General features: G+C 38.2%; 1 protein-coding gene across 3 annotated transcripts in view; it reads left to right on the forward strand.

Moving 5' to 3' along the window:
• Window positions 1–19,880, forward strand: part of ankrd55 (ankyrin repeat domain 55) — a 36,682-nt gene extending 16,802 nt beyond the window's left edge. For all 3 annotated transcript variants that reach the window (XM_006627095.3, XM_015336996.2, XM_015337007.2), the window contains 6 exons: window positions 1,727–1,855; window positions 3,608–3,792; window positions 5,648–5,815; window positions 7,199–7,872; window positions 14,200–14,301; window positions 15,565–19,880. In XM_006627095.3, coding sequence (XP_006627158.1) covers window positions 1,727–1,855; window positions 3,608–3,792; window positions 5,648–5,815; window positions 7,199–7,872; window positions 14,200–14,301; window positions 15,565–15,848 — 1,542 coding nt within the window. In that variant the 3' untranslated portion in view covers window positions 15,849–19,880. The remainder of the gene's footprint in view (window positions 1–1,726; window positions 1,856–3,607; window positions 3,793–5,647; window positions 5,816–7,198; window positions 7,873–14,199; window positions 14,302–15,564) is intronic.
• Window positions 19,881–20,321: the final 441 nt, after the last annotated feature.

Below are 20,321 nucleotides of genomic sequence, written 5' to 3' on the forward strand. Positions count from 1 at the left end.
AATGGGAACCTTGTTCCCTATTCCAGTAAAGTGTTACTTAAACCAGGAATTACCAGTCCTTTCCTGGAGGTCCCTCACACCTGCTGTTTTTCCAGCTGAGCTCTCAGTTACACCATCCACTTTATAATCGGATCAATCTGAAGTGTATTGCAGTTTCAGATCTTTAAAAACTTGGAGATTGACTTTTAACCATTGCATTTCATAAGTAAAATAATATCCCAAATACAGGAATTTGAGTAGAAAATAACAATTCTAAAAGTTCCAAATCATTTCATTCCAGCAACCTGGTTAAATAAGGCTTAAATTAGGTAATTAAGCTCAGCTGGAATGAAAAGCAACAGGTGTTTGGCCTTCTGGGACCAGAACCGGGAACTGCTACTAACCAGATGCAGATATCTCTCTCCGGGTGGATACCACAAGTAATAAATCGGTATTTTCATAAATACAGTCCACACTGTGAGGATGTGCATTGTCTTACCATAGATAATGGGGTACTGAGATGTGAAATTTTAACATTTTCATCCCTCCAACATCTATTCACTTTCTGAAAGCTTTACCCAATACCTCCAACATGTAACTATACAGTATATACTGTATATCCAAAAATGACATATTTGGAAACAGACATGAGGTCATCTAACTGTAACTCAAAGTTAACAATAAACAATGAATTTAAAATAATCTTAGCAGGAAATATTTTCTTCACTAGAAAAAGAACATGTCATTGCATTTTTCTGTTTGTGTTTTTACTAAAGGCCCAATAGCTATTGATTTATGTGGCTGACGCATTTATCATTATATTTATTTGCATTTGCTTTTTGAATTACCTATTAAAACAGCTGGCCAGTCTGCTGGCACAATCTGTGCAGATTGCCTTTCTTTTATCAATCTGGGAGTCCTCAGTCTGGGAGTTTAACCCACAGCCTTCCAGGTTATGACCATTCCTCAATGCTACTGCATCATATAGAAAGAAAAAACGTATGAATCATGCATGTTGTATGTAACAGCAAAGGATTGCTTTTCATTTGTGGAAAATACATACTAAGACTGTACTCCATATTCACAAATAGAATTCAAATTTTTATTAGGCCCAATGAAATGAAGTGAAAAAAAGAAAGCAAATTTGTATTCATTTGAAAGGTGTGCTAAGTATCATGGCTCTGAAATCTTAAAACATGTGTTTTTGGACAATTAAGAAATATATGCATCTGGATAAACATAAATGGTGCAGCTGTGTTCCTCTGGGTCTCGCCTACACAGACTCTGAGAGGCTGAAGAAGCTGGTTGTCAGGTTTGAGAAGAGGGGCGACAGCTCTAACTCAAATGTGCTGTTATTTACATAAGACCTGTGGAGGAGGTGCAGAGCAGCAGAAGAAAGAGACTGCTGGTTGGGATTGACTTGGAAAAAGACGACAAAGAATTTAATTGGGAAAGGCCATCTAAAAGCAAAGTGTTCTCATACACATAGACTGCAGCAGCCCACAAAAACTATACTGTACATCAAATCAAGGAGATACTTAAAATGAGATGTATTAAACCTACACAATATGTACTGTATTTTCAATGCAATACAAGAACTGCATTGTATTTGTACTTGTATTGCATGCGTATTTTGCAATATTATTGCATATGTATTTTTATTGTGATCATTTATTGTATTTTATGGACATACAACACTTCTCCAAACTCCTCTTTTTCAGATTCATTTTGTTTTTCTCATTTCCAGGGCATGTCTCCTCTTCACTGGGCTGCCTTTCACAACCGTCCTCAGCATGTCCAAGCCTTACTGCAGAAGGGAGCCAATCCCACACTCGTAGATAAGGACTTCAAGACAGCACTTCACTGGGCTGTTCAGGTGAGACTTTCGTGACAAGAAGAAATGCAAAACAGCAAGGCCTCACTTGATAAAACCGTATTAATTAAAGCAAGCAGACACTCATGCACAAGAGTGCAGAATTAATTAGTGCAGGTACATAGCATCTGGGAATAGTGTAAATCATTCTCTCAAGCAAAGTTGACTGTTTTTATTGTTGTTTCACTGCTCTCTTGGAATTAGACCACTTATTCTCAACAGATATTTAATATAATTCTTTTTAGCACTGTTAAAGATTCTATATAGCTTCAGTTTTGTCATTAAAGAGCTTTCTTCAGAATTACTGTACTATAGCTAACATTTACAGCCATGGTGCTAGAATTGTCTAATACACAAGACGTTTTACTTTCTATTCACCCCTTCTTTTTTACTTGATTGCACGTAGCTTTAGGATTCAGGATTTAAAAAGTTTATCACAGGACGACAGAGTTTCTACCAGACCTCCAAGACTCTTCTTGTGTGAAGAGGAGTCTGTTCCTTTCTGCCCTGAATACTGCTGTTTCAGAGAAAACATTTTAATTCTAGCATCCTGTTGTCACTGTTGATTGTGAAGATGTTTTCTGGAATTACTTTGACTTTGAAAACCTGTATCCTGTCTAGTCATAATTTGAACATTTACAGCATGGAACATTGGAGCTCAACTGTCATAATATGACACTGCTTTCAGTTTAGCATTAGTGTGGTTGCTCTCCTTAGTATTTTGTATTGCTCCTCCAGAACTGATGTCTCTTTAGGATTGGAGGATAAAACCTTAGACAATTTAGTAAATCTTCAGTTTAACGGACTTCTTTTTAACAGGCTTTGGATTTAACAGACAAAATCTGCTAAAGGGGAATTTTGTCTGTAAAATCAGAAATCTCGGACTCTCCCTGCAATAATGGGGAAATGCAAAAATAATCCACCAAGGTAAAAATAAATACTACAGGGCAGCACAATGGAGCAGTCATTAGTGTTGCTGCTTCACACTGCTGTGGCCATGGGTTCAGTTCCAGACTTGGTGTGCTATCTTCATTGAGTTTATATGTCCTCCTTATGTCTGTATGGGTTTCTGCTGAGTGCTCTATTTTCCTCACACAGTCCAAAAAACATACTGGTATGTTCACTGGCTTCTGGGAAAATTTATTACATAATATTTTAAACAGTACATACTATGTGATATTCTATAGTGAAACATTCCTTTTTCTATTCCTTCACTAGTTCTTGTTATTAAACACTGCAACATAATGCTAACAATGCAACTCACTACTAGAATTTGATCATTATTGTTATTTGCAGCCATACCTAACAATTGTTTATGGTGGCATTTCATGTTTTAACATATTCCTAGCACTAACTTCTCAAAAGGCATCAGCAGGGGAGGTGCAGACTACTGTATGTTGAAACCATGCTGTAAAAGTTTCAAAATACTTTCTTTAATAGAAATTGAATTTGAACCCTGCTGCTTGTTGAGCTTTGCTAAAGTGCACTTTTTTTGCTTCTCCCACTCTTCTTTGATCCTGCTTTGCCAAAAGGCCGCTTGAGTGAGCTGGTTAAAACGTTTCATTTTTTTTCCTCTCCTTCATGTCGATTAGATATTCTATGTTCACTCACAATACCATCAGATGTATCTTTTTTTTTTCAAAGAAGACAGGTGGCCCATTCACATTAAAAGTCTGAACATCTCATTTAGAATCTGAGCAATTCTTTACAAGTGTGTGGTCAATAAACCCCTTCCACTCTTTCCCCCATTGCCAGAGTGGGAACCGGCTCATGTGCTCTCTGATCCTTGAGCACCACTTGGGTTCGTCTGTGATTAACTATGATGATGAGAACGGGAAGACGTGTATGCACATCGCAGCCGCTGCTGGCTACAGTGACATCATCTACGAGCTGGCAAGGATTCCAGAAACCAACCTGCAAGCCCTGGACGTAGACGACAGGTTAGACTACATCCAACTATAGAAATGCATGTTTGCACTCTTTTGCAGTTTCTGCAAGTTCATCATCATGATCTTTCTTATCATAAAAGATACTGTTCTAACATCTAATGTTCCCATTTTTGTGGAAAAAATGTCTGCAAGCCCTCGTTATCTCAATGCTTAGGTTAATTTGTATACTGTATATTGCTCTGTAAACTGTTGATTTGCAAATGTTTGCAAAAAATAAGATTGCTAATTATTCATTTTTTTTGTTTACTTTTTGGGTATACTGTATTATTCTTCTGAAAAAATAATGCGTTCTGTGAACTAATGTATAGCGGAATTGAAATTACAAGTGCTGAGAACAAAGGGGCATGTTCTGTGATAATAAATATTACTGTTCACATGTTCCTACAGTAGCTATAGACTAAGTTCCTACAGTAGCAGTAGACTAAGAAGAATCAATACAATTAAATGAAGGAAAGAAGCAGAAAGCATACCTGCTGTGGTAGATCCAGTGCCACATATTCCAGCAGGATAGCTTTCACTTTCTTACTCTCAAGATTGAACATTTTCATATGAATTAACAATTGACCAAATTACCAAGAAAATTCATTACTCCATACCCAGGCCTAAGTTGTCATTCATACAGTATTTCTTGGTTTCTGAAAAAGTGACAGAACTGTGACTCACCATTTTTACCTACACAGCCAGCCTGGCACTGTGATCTTCCCTTCTCTGTGCTAGATGCAGACATGGAGGAGCAAGCCTGTCTGATCTTAGACCATGTCCAGAGCAGATTTCAAGAATTGCATTAAGAAACACAGTGTGTAACAATGCCAGTATCTTTGATACCATGATAACCGCAGCCCTGCCAGCATGATACTGTCCAGGTGGCTCCCCATTCCTCCAATTGCTAATACCTCCCAAGAACCCTGGTTCAGTTGCCCAGCCTTGTTCCTCAGCACCATATTTCAACCCCATTACGCCTGGCAAACAAACCTTTCTACACAGGACTTGTGATGCCCCTTGTCTTACCTGATCTTGTCCCTAATTGGACTCTCACTTCGTCTGGATGCCAATAATTCAATTACTGTAGACCACGTGTGTTTTTCTTTAACCTGACGTTTCTCCTTAAGAGGTGGCTTTCTCTCAAAGCTACCTTGCAAAGCCTCAGGCATCCTGATATGTCTACAGTAGCTGCGAGAACCAATGCTGATGTACCTTATAATTTTTAACAAATTTTAAGTGTAAGAGTTATAATAAGGTTATAATTCATGTCCTATGAGAAACACAATGTTCTGTACATTTATGATTACCACCGAACATACTGTATATAGAACCCTTCCAAATAGAAAGCATGGAACTTAAGTCCTTTTATAAAATTCACATGATAAAAAACATACTGTAGATTTGAACTGTGTATTTAATTTGGAGCTCAGAGATAGTGTTTCATCTCTCTTGACATAACTGGTTCGATTTTGACACCAGAACATGTCACTTCTAAATTTACTGTTTTTGTAAGTCTCTGACTTTTACCTCTAACCTATTCTCTGTAGTATCCCTTCTATCCCTTCTGAGTATTTACAATAACCATGAGCTAAATATAGTGTCATCAAATGGCATTTTGGCTATATATGAATCGGTATTGTTGCATCGCCCTTTCAAACACGTTTCACCACCTCATTCTATGATTTTGTGTTTATTAATTTTTATTAGTAAGGTGGCCTGGTTGTATGTTGTTTTTGTGTGTGCGTTGGTGGCTTGAGTCTCATTCCCAACCCCTCCAGATATGAAAGCAGTGAGAAAAGGCAATTGCTATGCTGCGTCTCCTGATGAATAACACTCCCACGTGCCCTTTTGTACGGTCCTCCAGGACGCCACTCCACTGGGCTGCGGCAGCGGGGAAGGCTGACTGTGTGCAAGCGCTGCTGCAGCTGGGGGTGGAGCACAGCCCCAGGGACATCAATGAGAACACTCCTTTGACATATGCAATGTACTGTGGGCACACAGCATGCATCAAACTGCTCTCGCTGGAGAACAGGTGGGCTAGCACTGTGCTGCTGGTTGTTAGTCATCCTGACTACAAAAGGGAGGCTGAGGGGGTCTGACAGAGATATAAGAAAGTAGGTTTTTTGTAACAATAGCAGTAGCTGCCATTGTGTTAAGGAATTCAAAGGATGCTATTTTCTATAAGAAAAAAAAAACATGTTTAAGAGTTTGATATCCACCATAACCATTTACGTAATTAAAACATACAGTATACTGTATAAGACAATAATTAAGATATAAAACAAAACATAATTAAAAAAACAGTGCATCTACATTATCTTTGCAGGTTTGTGAGAACAGGAGGTGGAGTATTATTTGGGCTCCCAGGGAAAAATACAATTAAATGAACACTTTATTACAAGTTTTTCTTTTTCAAAAACCAAAAATAGGATTCTATGACTCTAAAACCTCCTAGTCTGTGCAAAGGAGCTCTATGCTCTTCTTCAAATCCACTGTGTTTCCCAGAAACCATACTTTTACATCCGTACACCTCACTCTGCATGTTTGCTGAGCTGCAGTGTCGAATGCTGTCTCAACACTAGCCCCACTGAATGACTACCTTATGAAAACAGTTACCAACTGAGCTGTTAACTCAAACAAACCCTGAACCTAAATCTGATCCAAATACACAGTTCCAGCAGGCTACTACTGTAGCCTCAGCACTAGTAGTTACAAGAGACTTTGCAATAATTAGTTTACAATTGTAGTCTTGTGTGTGGAGAAGGCCTGTTCTGTGAGTGTCACGGATGTCAGGACGAATTGTGGAATGGCAGGAGAGCGAAAAATTACCCTTTGTGTATCAGCGGGACTGTGGTTAGTCCGGGCTCAGCTGTTCAGGAAATGCTATATAGAAACCTATGCCCTCAGGCCAGACAGGAGGAGCGACGTGGTGCTAGGTGGGTCTCAGGACATCCGAACCTCAATGCTGAGCGAGGAGCAGAGCAGACACAGGAAGTAAATAGGCTACACAACAAGACACACCAGAAAGACATGAATAATCACAGGGAACTAGGAACAGGACAGAAGTACAGCTCCCTCTAGGTTTACTGGTTGTGACAGTGGGACCCTTGCATATACTGCACTTACATATATTACGCTATAGCACTAGGCTACTGCTGGCAGGTGCTAAATTATTGAATACTGTAAAAATACAGAAAAGTCCATCACATATCAACAAACACCAACTGTACAATATTTTTAAAAAAATCAATTGTGGTTTGAAACAAAGCAATGTGTCTAGACATTTTGGCAACCCCTGAGGTAGTAATAATATTGAATTAGCATTAAATGTTCTGCATGTTACAGTTTCTAGGCTGTGAATTGCCAGTGGATTTGCATTTAAATTATTTCCTTTGCTTATTGCCGTTTTCTACAGATCGGAGTCACTGAGGCCGTTACCTTCCCAAAACAATCACCAGTCCCAAAAAAAGGAGGGAAGGTTCAGTATGCTTAATCAAATATTTTCCTGCAAGAAAAAGAAAGATGATCAAAACACGGGGCAGAAAGAGAACAGCCGAGACCGGTACATAGGGGAAGAAACCTCTGAAGTTGATGACATCATCACGATGTTTGACTGCATTATGGATACGTCTGGCAAAGACCTGTCTGAGGAAAGAACGAACACTGCTGAGGTCAGAAAAAAGGCTAGTGAAATTCAGAAACACCATGTCACAGAAAAAAACCCACCAAAGGAGTACAAGGGTCTGCCACCTATAAGAACACAAAGTCTTCCACCCATCACGCTTGGCAGTTCAGTATCAGCCATTTCTCAGAACACAGTGGTTGGCAATGCCACTGGGCAGATTGCCTACCATTTTGCCCACAGGTCTCAGAAGAGCAGAAGTGAACATGACTTATTTGACAGCAGGACCAAATGCACAGCTCTTCTGAGCAACTCCTGGAAGTCAGAGTCGAATCAGGTACAATCACAAAAGGCATGGACGGCACCTCCTTCTGAAAAGTTGTTGGATGACATCCTCAAAGACGGATCCAGTCGCATGGAACTCCTCTATCCAACCCATCTTCCTTACTTGCATAAAAACGGCCAAGGTGAGTGTACTTTTGGGAAGCAGAAAATGTGCAGTTGACTAACACTTGCAATATGTACAACAAGTAAGGTTAGTGCCAAACACAAAATACTTTTATTGCTTCATTTTGATATCTTTACGTTTAACTAGTGTGCCTAGTAAGTAAGCACTTTTCTGCTTCCATGCACTTTACCTCTTTGTGAACATCGATGTACTTTTTTCTGGTCTCTCCCAGTAATGATCTGTCCTTGACAGCTAAAAATTAGAAACTGTCCAGTTTTAATATTTAGAAAATCATGATTATGCATACATACAGTAATTTACAGAACATAGTTTACTTGTAAGTACAATTAAAGAATGTGATACACTACTTTCTTGTTCACAGATAATATTTTATTTATTTAAATTCTTATGTTCTGAAGCTCAGTAATATACAATAATGCAAATCAGGCCCTCTCAGAAAGTTGAAAGAACATTTTAATTGGCATTTCTCTTATCTGACCCTGCAGGAATGGAAACCAAATAATGAAACCATCAATCAAAAAATAATCAATAAATAAACTAAATCTCAGTTTGTGATACTTAAGACATTTGAGTCTGATAACCATCAGGCTTTTATGTTGCTGCTTTTATTTGTTTATTCTGCTTACCACAATAATAAATAAAAAACAACCCTAAACAATGTTAGAGCACAGTTTTTACTCCCATGCCCTCCGAACGTATTAGGACAGTAAAGTCATTTTTTTTTATTTTTGCAATAAGTGTAGATCATATTTGCAGTCAAGAAATTTGTGTTTTTGATAAGATTTATATATAAATGATAAGGACAATACAAAATATCTAATTTTGGAGGAACTCCATCAATGCATTTCATCATAAAACAGAAACATGCTTAGTGTTCAACCCAGAGATTTGAAGTGATCAAACGTATTGAGACACATTCCATCCATTAATTTTTTAGACCACTTTATCCAGTGTCAGGTCAGTGGGGGAGACGAAGCCTAACCTGGCAAGCAGTTGGTTAAATGCTACAGACACCTGGATGGGAAACCAATCCACCACATGACACACACAGACACAAACATGCACACACTCACACCAAGGCCACCCAACTGCCACTGTGTTGGCAGACTGTGGACTGTGGGGAGAAACCGGAGTACCTGAAGGGCAAAAACAAGGAGAATATACAAACTCCACGCACACTGCTCCACTCGTTGGCTTGAAAAACATGGGTCAATATAATATCTCAACATATTTTATATTGTATCCTGTCCAGAGTAAAGTGACATTCATCAGTGGATAAAACTCCATCACACATAACTTTGCTAACTTGCCTTTTCTCTGGCAACAGAAAGCAAGATTGTTTTCCCCTCAGGTATCAACATTACACCTAAACATCCTCTGAGCATCCACTTTTATTTTCATGCAGGCCTCGAACGTCGGTAGCTGTGCTGACAAACAGGTAATTTTGTCCTGGGATAGCTTGTGTTGTAGTCACTGCAGTCTGAAAGTGATCATACTGGTGGGTCAGAAGGACGTGACAATCCAGACGTAGGTGTGATGATGTACAACCTTCCAGGATGTGGTCTATCCCTCACAGTGCCACTTTCCCGTTTTTACTTGACTAGTCTCCTGATTATTGAAGCAGAATATCTCATTCTACCATAGCTACTTAAGAGAGAGCTGGTCAAAACTTTCACTATTCCTGTGCTAATTAAAATTGCATTTTTGAATGTCTATTTATACAGATTCTTAATTAACTTGACAGTTCAACTCAATTCCGAATATACCCAACACTGAATTCTTGACATTATTGACATTATACATACAGTACCTTAAGCTAATTATGTTATAACAAGGAGCTGTTGTATTTTCATTGTGCATCAGTGCACTTTATTTTCAAATGATGTGTTCAGCAAGTTCATTTGACTGAAAAATAATACTCCTGCTATTGACACAGGTGAGCATTTAGGACTCAAACCACAAACACATTTTCCATTACCTCAGTGGTTTTTGTAGGTTTCATGGCACTTTAAATATGCTCTTATACAGTGCCTTGCGAAAGTATTCGGCCCCCTTGAACTTTTCAACCTTTTGCCACATTTCAGGCTTCAAACATAAAGATATAAATTTTTTATTTTAATGTGAAGAATCACCAACAAGTGGGACACAATTGTGAAGTGGAACGAAATCTATTGGATTTTTGAAACTTTTTTAACTAATAAAAAAATGAAAAGTGGGGCGTGCAAAATTATTCGGCCCCCTTGCGTTAATACTTTGTAGAGCCACCTTTTGCTGCGATTACAGCTGCAAGTCGCTTGGGTTTCAGGTCTTTTGCAGACTCCAACAGGTTTTCATCCAGAATGGTCCTGTATTTGGCTGCATCCATCTTCCCCTCAATTTTAACCATCTTCCCTGTCCCTGCTGAAGAAAAGCAGGCCCAAACCATGATGCTGCCACCACCATGTTTGACAGTGGGGATGGTGTGTTGAGGGTGATGAGCTGTGTTGCTTTTACGCCAAACATATCGTTTTGCATTGTGGCCAAAAAGTTCGATTTTGGTTTCATCTGACCAGAGCACCTTCTTCCACATGTTTGGGGTGTCTCCCAGGTGGCTTGTGGCAAACTTTAGACGAGACTTTTTATGGATATCTTTGAGAAATGGCTTTCTTCTTGCCACTCTTCCATAAAGGCCAGATTTGTGCAGTGCAAGACTGATTGTTGTCCTATGGACAGACTCTCCCACCTCAGCTGTAGTTCTCTGCAGTTCATCCAGAGTGATCATGGGCCTCTTGGCTGCATCTCTGATCAGTCTTCTCCTTGTCTGAGCTGAAAGTTTAGAGGGACGGCCAGGTCTTGGTAGATTTGCAGTGGTCTGATACTCCTTCCATTTCAAGATGATCGCTTGCACAGTGCTCCTTGGGATGTTTGAAGCTTGGGAAATCTTTTTGTATCCAAATCCGGCTTTAAACTTCTCCACAACAGTATTACGGACCTGCCTGGTGTGTTCCTTGGTCTTCATGATGCTCTCTGCGCTTTCAACAGAACCTTGAGACTATCACAGAGCAGGTGCATTTATACAGAGACTTGATTACACACAGGTGGATTCTATTTATCACCATCAGTCATTTAGGACAACATTGGATCATTCAGAGATCCTCGCTGAACTTCTGGAGTGAGTTTGCTGCACTGAAAGTAAAGGGGCCGAATAATTTTGCGCGCCCCACTTTTCATTTTTTTATTAGTTAAAAAAGTTTCAAAAATCCAATAGATTTCGTTCCACTTCACAATTGTGTCCCACTTGTTGGTGATTCTTCACATAAAATAAAAAATTTATATCTTTATGTTTGAAGCCTGAAATGTGGCAAAAGGTTGAAAAGTTCAAGGGGGCCGAATACTTTCGCAAGGCACTGTATCTTGGAAAAGTAATGAATGGTGTCACGCCTAGTACACCTAGAGGGCGCTCTACTTTCCTCCTGTTCCTAGTTCCCTGTGATTATTCTTGTCTTTCTGGTGTGTCTTGTTGTGTAGCCTATTTATTTCCTGCTTCTGCTCTGCTTCTCGCTCAGCATTGTCGTTCGGATGTCTTGAGACTAGCACCAGGTCGCCCCACGTCCGCTACCTGAGGGCATAGGTTTCTATATGGCATTCCCTGAACAGCTGAGTGCGCGCTAACCCCCGTCTCGCTGCTAAGCATAGGGTCTTTTTGCTCTCCTGCCATTCCGCGGTTTGTCCTTTCTGACATCCGTGAAAAGTGGTTTATTTATAATGTATCCAAAACCCAAAGTTTCTCATTTTAGAAGAAACATTAATATATTAATGTAACTTTGAACCAATACAATTATTGTATATTTAAAATAGGAGGGACAAGCTTGTCTTTCTAAAAATCTTCCCCTAAAGTTCAGGCTGAAAATCATAGTATTTTAACTAACAATACCACAGGAACCATGGGTTTGGCTTTACCAAACAAGTACCTTAGAATCAATATTGCATTACTGGTCTGATATGCACTGACTTACACAAATGGCACAATATTTTGTTTTGTTAATTACCAGTGTGCATATACTGGTACATACTTATACATTTACACATACTTTCCGCTATACCTTAAATATTTAATGATTCTTAATATTGTTTTTAGGTATTCAGAGGAATACAATAAATAATTATGAGTAAGATCTGGCTGTGGTATTATACTCCTGTTTAATACTGGGAAGGGAGGAACTTGGGCTGAGGCCAGACCAGCCCTAATGTTATCCTTCCCAGCCCAAGTATGATCCCTAACTTGCTTTCACTTTCCCCTTTCAGTCTGCATCTCAAACCTAATCTTCCAGCAGATCCTGTTTGGCCAGGAATGCTTCTTGAACAGCAATAATACTGCCCCAGACACAGCAGCATTAATTTGTTCTTTTTATTAATGTCTAATCGTGACTGTACCTTTAACTGATAATTCTGCCTCACCATGAGACTAAACCTTAAAACAAAATAGTGCTGCCTTACCACAACATGAAACCTTCCAGAAATCTGGCAGCCTCACCATTAGACTACTGTAAACCTTCCAGACATTAGCACTGTCTCACCACAACACTAAACCTTCCAGATACTAGTGCTGCTTCACCATGAGACTAAACCTTTACAGGTACTAGTGCTGCCTCACCATAGGACTAAACCTTTGCAGATACTAGTGCTGCCTCACCATGAGACTAAACCTTCCAGATGTATATACTGTATATATTATTGGTAATTCAGATACCATGGGAAGGGGGTAAATACTTCTGCAAGACACTGTGCAGTTTATCCAACTAATATAACCCAGCATTCTCTTATCATGAAAACAAAACAAAAAATATTAATCTATTACAAAACAAAAACTTCATATGCATTTTGATATACAGGTCCTGAATTATTACATACACACAAATCTCTCACAAAGGAGCTACTGCACAGCACAAATAATAGCTGTGGGAAACTTAAAAGATTGTGTGTGTTGAAGTCAGGCAGTGCAGAACTTTTAAAATGCATAGTGTCACAAAGTCAAATCCTCACATTTTCCCAAGCCTTAAAGGCATATTCATAAACCCATGCATTATCAGACATAAAAGTAGCATAAATATTAATATTCACCTTAAGTGTATTACAAAACGCATTTACTGTAAATGTTTTTCAGCACTGTGTTTGTGATCTGTTGAAGGCATTCTTCACCATTTGCTGTCCGTTTTCAAATTATTTTACAGTTGTTTTGTTTTTTTGTGGCCATGCTTAGAATTAGTTGCAAAAGGTATTATTTTTCAAGATAATTAAGATAATGCAATAAACCACATCCTGTGAAGAAAAGCTATCTCAAAGGAAAATGTCACACCTCTAAGCATTTGTTCTGAGCCTTGCTTGAATGTCAGTCTTGCAGTTAGAAAGTTAAAATGATACCTTTGTTTTCCAGTGAAGATAATCTAAACTTACTGAGTGGATACTTGGTATACATCTGAAGGACATCGGCCCTTATAAGTACCTTCTCATTTTTACATCTTACAAAAGCCATTATTTACTTGATTCCCAATGGTATAAATGGTAGTACTATTTTTATGAAACAAAGGTAGTGATGCACATTTTCAGTATTGTTTCCTATCTGGCTTTATATCTGCATGTATCTATATAAAACTACAGAAAACAAATTACTTTCAGAATAAGTAAAGCTCTATATTTTTCCATTTGGATAGGATGAAAATCATTTCATTTATTAAACAGCATAATCCAGAGTAAAAGGTGGTGAAAAAAAAAACTGAGAAGGATTAATTATGATTACATATTAGAGTTGCATTTTGTTGCCACAGAACAAACAAAAAAGAAAAGAGTGGTCCATTTATTCATTAATTTTTTGTTTTAAAAAATACAAACTGCAGGTAATCCAAATCTTATTAGATTATTTATCAGTTGTACCACAATGTTGAAAACCTGTTCTTACTAGATTCTATCAATGCTTTTTTAGTTGTCTTCCTATTGTTTCATTATATTTGATTTACTGCAAGTGTTTCATTGTTTGATTTCCACTGTCTCAATATCTTCCTTGATTATTAAAGGAACAATATTGTTTTTGCCTTTTAGTGTAGATTTTCGGATCGCATGTATAACTCTTGCCATTTTATGCATATGCAAGGCATTTACTAACCAGACTTGGCTGTTCAGCCAGATCTGTCTCAAAGAATGCTCAAAGTCCTATTCCTCAACATTATAACTCTTACAGTAAAGATTTTCTTCTTCAGAACATATCCCTTTGTGTAATATACTCACAACCACCTTACTTGTGACCATTATGACAATGTCATCATTGACCAAATCTATTTCTTTTTCCTAGCACAAACTACACACCAACTTCCAGTGGAGAGATTGAAATTACGCGAGATGGCTCTCACCCGTAATAGCTTGGCTCCGATCCGTGACCACTGTACACACAGGTGTAAGTATGAAGCTGTTTTACTAGTGCACTTTCCTCCAATCTGTCTCATAACTTGCTCTGACAAAAAATGTACATTTTGAAATTTTGATATGAGTTGTTTTTTCTTTATCTTTCCAAGCAAGGGAGAAGACAAGGTAAAAAAAACAAACAGGGGGATTATGATACCTAAATAGTTTTACTGGGTGTGATATAAGTAGTTATGGAGCAAGTAAGTTTTTATAACATGTGCACATGGTAAAAATGTTAGACATTTTGAAGAATTGTTTTGAATCAAACGTTATTAATTTCTACTTCTGTTCTATTTCTGATCATTCTAGCAAAATCATTTACTGTGTATGGAATTTAACATTAGCAAAATTTGGGGAGGAAGTCAAACCCTAATCTCAAACATTTCTGATCTCCTTCGTATAAATATCTTGCCTTCAGAGCACAATTTGCACATTTTCACTCACACCTCTCCCTCCGCCCCATCATCTGAAGAGGGGTCCAGGGTGTCTTGGCAGCCAAAATCTACCTGTCATGTTACTGTTCCCTCAGCCAGGCGATGTACGCCAAAAAAGCTTTCAGTACGCCGTTCACCTTTGTTTCACACTAGATTATGGCTTGACCACACTTCTGAAACAGCAGAAGGTCCTAGATTGGCCCACTGTGTTCACATCACTCCTGTCCTGGAGTCCCTGCACTGGCTTCTGGTCAAATTCCATGTAGACTTTAAAATCCTCATGCTCACCTATAAGGCTCTGAATGGCTTGGCACCTCAGTACCTGTCTGAACTATTATCGCCCTACTCCCCACCTCGCAACCTCCGCTCTTCAAATTCTGCCGTCCTTACTGTCCCCCAAACCTGTCTACATTGTATGGGTGACAGGGCCTTCTCTTGTTATGCCCCCAAGCTCTGGAACTCTTTCCCCAAGGATATCAGAGAGTCACCTTCTCTAAACTCCTTCAAATCCAGACTCAAAACCCTCTTCTTTAGAAAAGCCTTTACTTAACTGGTCCCATTCTTCAGCCCTCTGCTCTTCTTAGTACCACCATCCACGGTCTCCTCTATATATTGTAATTGTGTCTTATCTTGTGTATTCTCCTTATTTATTGTTATACTCTTCTTATTTATTGTTATTGTCATCCTGTAAAGCGCTTTGAGAAGCCACCTTTAAAGGCACTATATAAAATAAAGTTTATTATATTATTATTACAGTCTTGAGGTGAAATATTTTATGTTATAGGCTGTTAAAGTCTCACTGTGTGCTTCTCCTCCCACAGTCACCTTACTGCCTGACCAGGTTTCTCAGGGAGTGAAGAAATCAAAGTCCTTGCCTCTCCATTCCCTCTGCGGCACTGTGTCTGCTCTGCCTCCTGCTGTTACCTCCAAGTCGAATAGAGGCGGGGTCCCTCAGAGTCAATCGCTGTGCTCTTTTCTGCCTGTCCTGTCGGGGGACTCCTTGCGGACTATCCGTGTTCTTCCTGCTATCCCGTCTCAGAAGAAACACACCCAGCACCCAGCAGAAGACAGGATGTCCAAAAGCGACTCTGACGGCAGTAATTGATTCATTTTTCTATCTTCACAGATGGTGGCGAACGTTATTTTTGAAAGCCTTACATATGGCAGAGCAAGAATTTATATGATATAGTATTTCAAAAATGTTTTTTTTTGAGAGTGTGTTCAGAATGACACTGGGGGATGATTTATTACTCTCCATGTCCTTAGAAGATCTTTTTATATTAGCTTCTAAGTAAGTGTCAGGACATGACAACATTTTTTAAGTCAAATAATCTTTGCTAAGTTTGTTTACTCTGAAATTAAGACACAGTCAGTTTTTTACACATTTTTACATGGTGGTGTTACTTCTGTGTCAAGAGGCATGCACTGTTTACCATGGGGTCTAGCAAATGCAAATCAGCTCTTCTGCCAGGCAGTTACACATTCCATATTTATAGCTCATATATATCATGCCATGTGGATATTTCACATAATCAATAAAACATATAATATATGATGTCTTCTTGATATGTGTTTTATTCTCAATAATTCAACAAGCAAACTAGAATCAGTAACAAGGTCATTTGTGGAATGTTCTAGTTTGTATACTGTGCAACTGAATAGCTTCACTATTATACTGTAGATTTAATAAAACATATTAAACGAACAGTAAAGCATGTTGGAACATTTAGATGAATCCAGCATTTGGATGAAATCAAAAGCATTTTGATTGGAGTCCATAATACCCACATTAACAAAGGTATACAATAATAGCATACAAAGTTCAATACTTCAAAACTGGTAGTACATCACTTGATACATACTGTATAATGTTTTATCTGTAGTGGAGCAGAAGACACCAAATCAAACCTTTTTAAACTTATCCCTCACTTACCAGGCACGTGTGCCCAAAGTTTCCCTAACAAGAAAATTCTTGTTAAAAAATAATAAAGTTATTTTTATTTCATTTTTCTCTGTTGCCTAGAAATTCTTGAGGAGTCCTTGCGGCCTCACATCCTAGTGACTGCGGCAGGCCTGTGTTGTTTGAAAAGTAATCTCTATTATAGGTTTGAAATCCTGTGTAATGTGAAAGCTTATTCCTCTGGTAGACAGAAAAAAAATGTTATGCCTCAGTTATTGCATAGGCAAGTGTATGTTTGGTTTATGTAGATTTGATTGATTGCAGTTTCCCATATGAGTTTCCAAGGGTATTTTTATTTTTAATTTACTTACCTTAAACATATCTATCAAACTCACAGATGACAGAGCAGTGGAGAAAAATATATTATTAAGTCTTTTCCAAGGAAATTCAAGTATAATTATCTTATTAAACGTAAACAATGACAGTTATCACACAACAGGATACATTGCTTGTAAGTCAACACACCCTTTCCAAAGCAAAATGCTTTCATAATCAACACACATAATCAATTAAATAAGAATTTATTTTTCCTGTCTTTATTTATATCCATCCATTTTCTAACTGCTTCTTCCAATTCAAGGAAGGACTCCAATCTATCACAGGGCACACAGACACAAACACATACTTTACTCACACCAGGGCCAATTTTTCCATGAACTAAGTAGCCTACCAGTGTGTCTTCAGACTGCGGGAGAAAACCAGAACAGCTAGAGGAAACCCATGCACACACAGGGAGAACATACAAACTCCACAGAGACAGCACTCCAAGTCCAGAATTGAACCTTGGGCCCCAGTGCTGTTTTGACAGTTATACTAACCACTGCATCACCATCTGTAACACACAACCTCCAAGTGAAAACAAAAGTTTAAACATTCTGAAAAGTAATTACAAATCAAAACCTTGTAAATGGGCTCTAATATCATACTGTAGTTCTGTTCAAGACTATAAAGGTTCAGTTCTTTCAGTCTGTCGGTGAAAGATATCCCTTTAAGTTCCACTTATGACTATACAACTGAACATTTTGTTTGTCTTTTTTTGATTTCCCATATTGTCTGAAAGATGTAAATGACATATAAGCACCCAAGGTTTTTTTCATTATTAGTGAAAAAGCTCATTACTTCCTATATTTTATTTATAGTTTATGTTATTACTGCCTACATGCAGACCCTTGACTTGCTTGTTTTAAATGTCATCTGCAAAGTGTTTACCCAGCCTTCAATTCAATCTAAATCTGCTGCTTCTACAGCATTTGCTCTCTGATTTTGCTGTGATCTACAAAAAACATTAGTTTACTAACTATACCAGAATCAAGGTCTTTCATATAAATTAAAAAGATCCGTAGTCCTTGTACAGATCCCTGAGGTTCTCCGCTAATTACAGTATATCGCCCCAATCTAATTATTCATGTCTGCACTTTCTGTACAATTCTAAAATTGAAACTACTGTACATCCATCATATCATATGAGTCCATTACTACTGTTGCTTGTGCAAAGAACTCTAACAAGTCGCATAGTCAAGACCTTTTCTCAATCCATGCTGACAATTAACCTACATGTGAGGATCCTTTCATATAATTAAAATAATTGCTTCCCTAATTTTACCATAATAGTCTGACTTAGTGGTCTATAATTACTTGGGTCAATTTTATCACCCTTCTTATGGATGGGCACTACATAAGATTCTCTAAACTCTGTGCCACTGTGCACTAAACATTATTAAACTTTATTATAAAGCTTTATTTTATGTAGAGAAGAGCAAATGAATAGGAAATCATATTTTAAATCTTTGAATTTAAAACAGCTTTAAAATTATATTAGTTTTTAAATGAACTATAAGGACACTTCCATAGCAACCAGCATGGCCAAACACTCTAAACCCATATTATTATAATTCATTCTATACTAACAGTAAAAATTACTATGAATGCTTACAATATGTGTATGCTGTGCAGGGGCTAGTTGGGTACAATGTAAAAGACTGACCAATTGGAATATGAAAGTTGCTTTGATGCTGTAATTTGCAGTATACAGCACATGGGACAAGGCATGGGTCACATTTAATAACTAAGCTTAAATCTAAATTTAGTTTAATCTCAAATAGATCTTTTTTCTCCTGAGGGAGTTTATCTTCCACTTCAGAAGTGGGTTCAATGATTGCAAATCCAAGTGACTGAATTCTGCTCTGTATTAGGAATTTAATGTTGTAAGCTGTTTTGTATTAACCACCCACAGGGATTTCTAATTACACTTCACATTTATGTCCTTTTAAATTGCTTTGTCATGTACTTTTTGAAAAGTACTCACACAGTCCTGCTCTGTATTTTATTTGTTTGGTTGTTTTGGAGTTTCGTCAAGTATAGTGGGTGCAGGTTCTGTCGCTGATGAAAATTAAATAGTCAGAATATGTTTTTAACATGATACAAACAGCTTTTGAGATTTTGGTGAAGGACATTTACGTAGAAACAGAAAGATTTCTCTTATCCAGTGACTGAATTTCATTATTAGGGTGATTTCCTCTTTGTACAACTTATTCTCTAATCTATAATTGGTCCTACCACTAATATTTATGTAGAAAAGAAGCCTGATAATAGTCTCAATGGAATGCTATCTAAGACAATTTTTCTGCCTTTAAAAATGTAGCACACCAGCTGATCTATTTAAAACTGAATGTACGTAATGCTATAACAACAGTACCAAATGAAATTTGTTCCCAACCCTTTCTTTCACAGATGCACTCAGCCTGTGATTGATACCTAATTAAACATGTATTGGGAGTGTCCTACAATAGAATGCTTGTGGTTGTATTTGACTGATGTGTTTTGGGATGCATTTTTGGGCTGACAGCAACCTGGGAAAAGGCAAGACTTTTGAAAAGATAGGATGTCAGAGGTTGAATGGCAATTTTCGGGCATAGTCTTATGCAGGCTTAATGGCAACTAAACAACACACTTTGTGTATTTGTATGGAGATTAAGATGTACATGGCTGCATTCATTTGGAGAAACTTCTCTAATGGAATGCTTTTGTAAAAACTGTGTCAGCCTGTTCAGACATGTCATTTTGTTTCTTGGATTCGTCTCCTCCCTTTGTTCCCTCTGAGCTCCCTTGCTTTATATTGTTTGTGCATTTTTTGTTATTTGTTATGTTCCCATTATGTTTGAACAACATAATAAACGTTAAAAAAAAAGAAGACACAGGTGTCCTCAATCAGTCCTGGGCAGAATCTACTGTAGCAACCCTGTAAGGCACATTTGTTTCATTGTGGGTAGCTGCAGTGCAGTGCCGCCGGCGGTCTAACAGGCTTGAAATCAGGATCCAGGCTTCAGGCAACTTCATGGAGAACTGGGGAGAGCCAAGGAAGAAGAAGTGCAGGTAGACAAGCTAGTTAATGTTGGACTGACTGGAGCCAGGATGCCCAGGAAATTAGGCAGACAGGTTTCACCCCTAGACTGGTGTCGGAAAAAGAATGGTATTCTGTGGTCAGTACAGAGCTGATCACCAGGGTAACAGGTATGAGAGTGCCCCCCCTCTTTACAGGCGTACTCTGGAAGCCGCCCAAGCTCATGATGGATGGCATTCATGGTAGGCACAGACCATCCGGGTGTAATTGAGCTCCCA

This window comes from Lepisosteus oculatus, chromosome 3, assembly GCF_040954835.1.
Source record: "Lepisosteus oculatus isolate fLepOcu1 chromosome 3, fLepOcu1.hap2, whole genome shotgun sequence".
Lineage (NCBI taxonomy): Eukaryota > Metazoa > Chordata > Actinopteri > Semionotiformes > Lepisosteidae > Lepisosteus > Lepisosteus oculatus.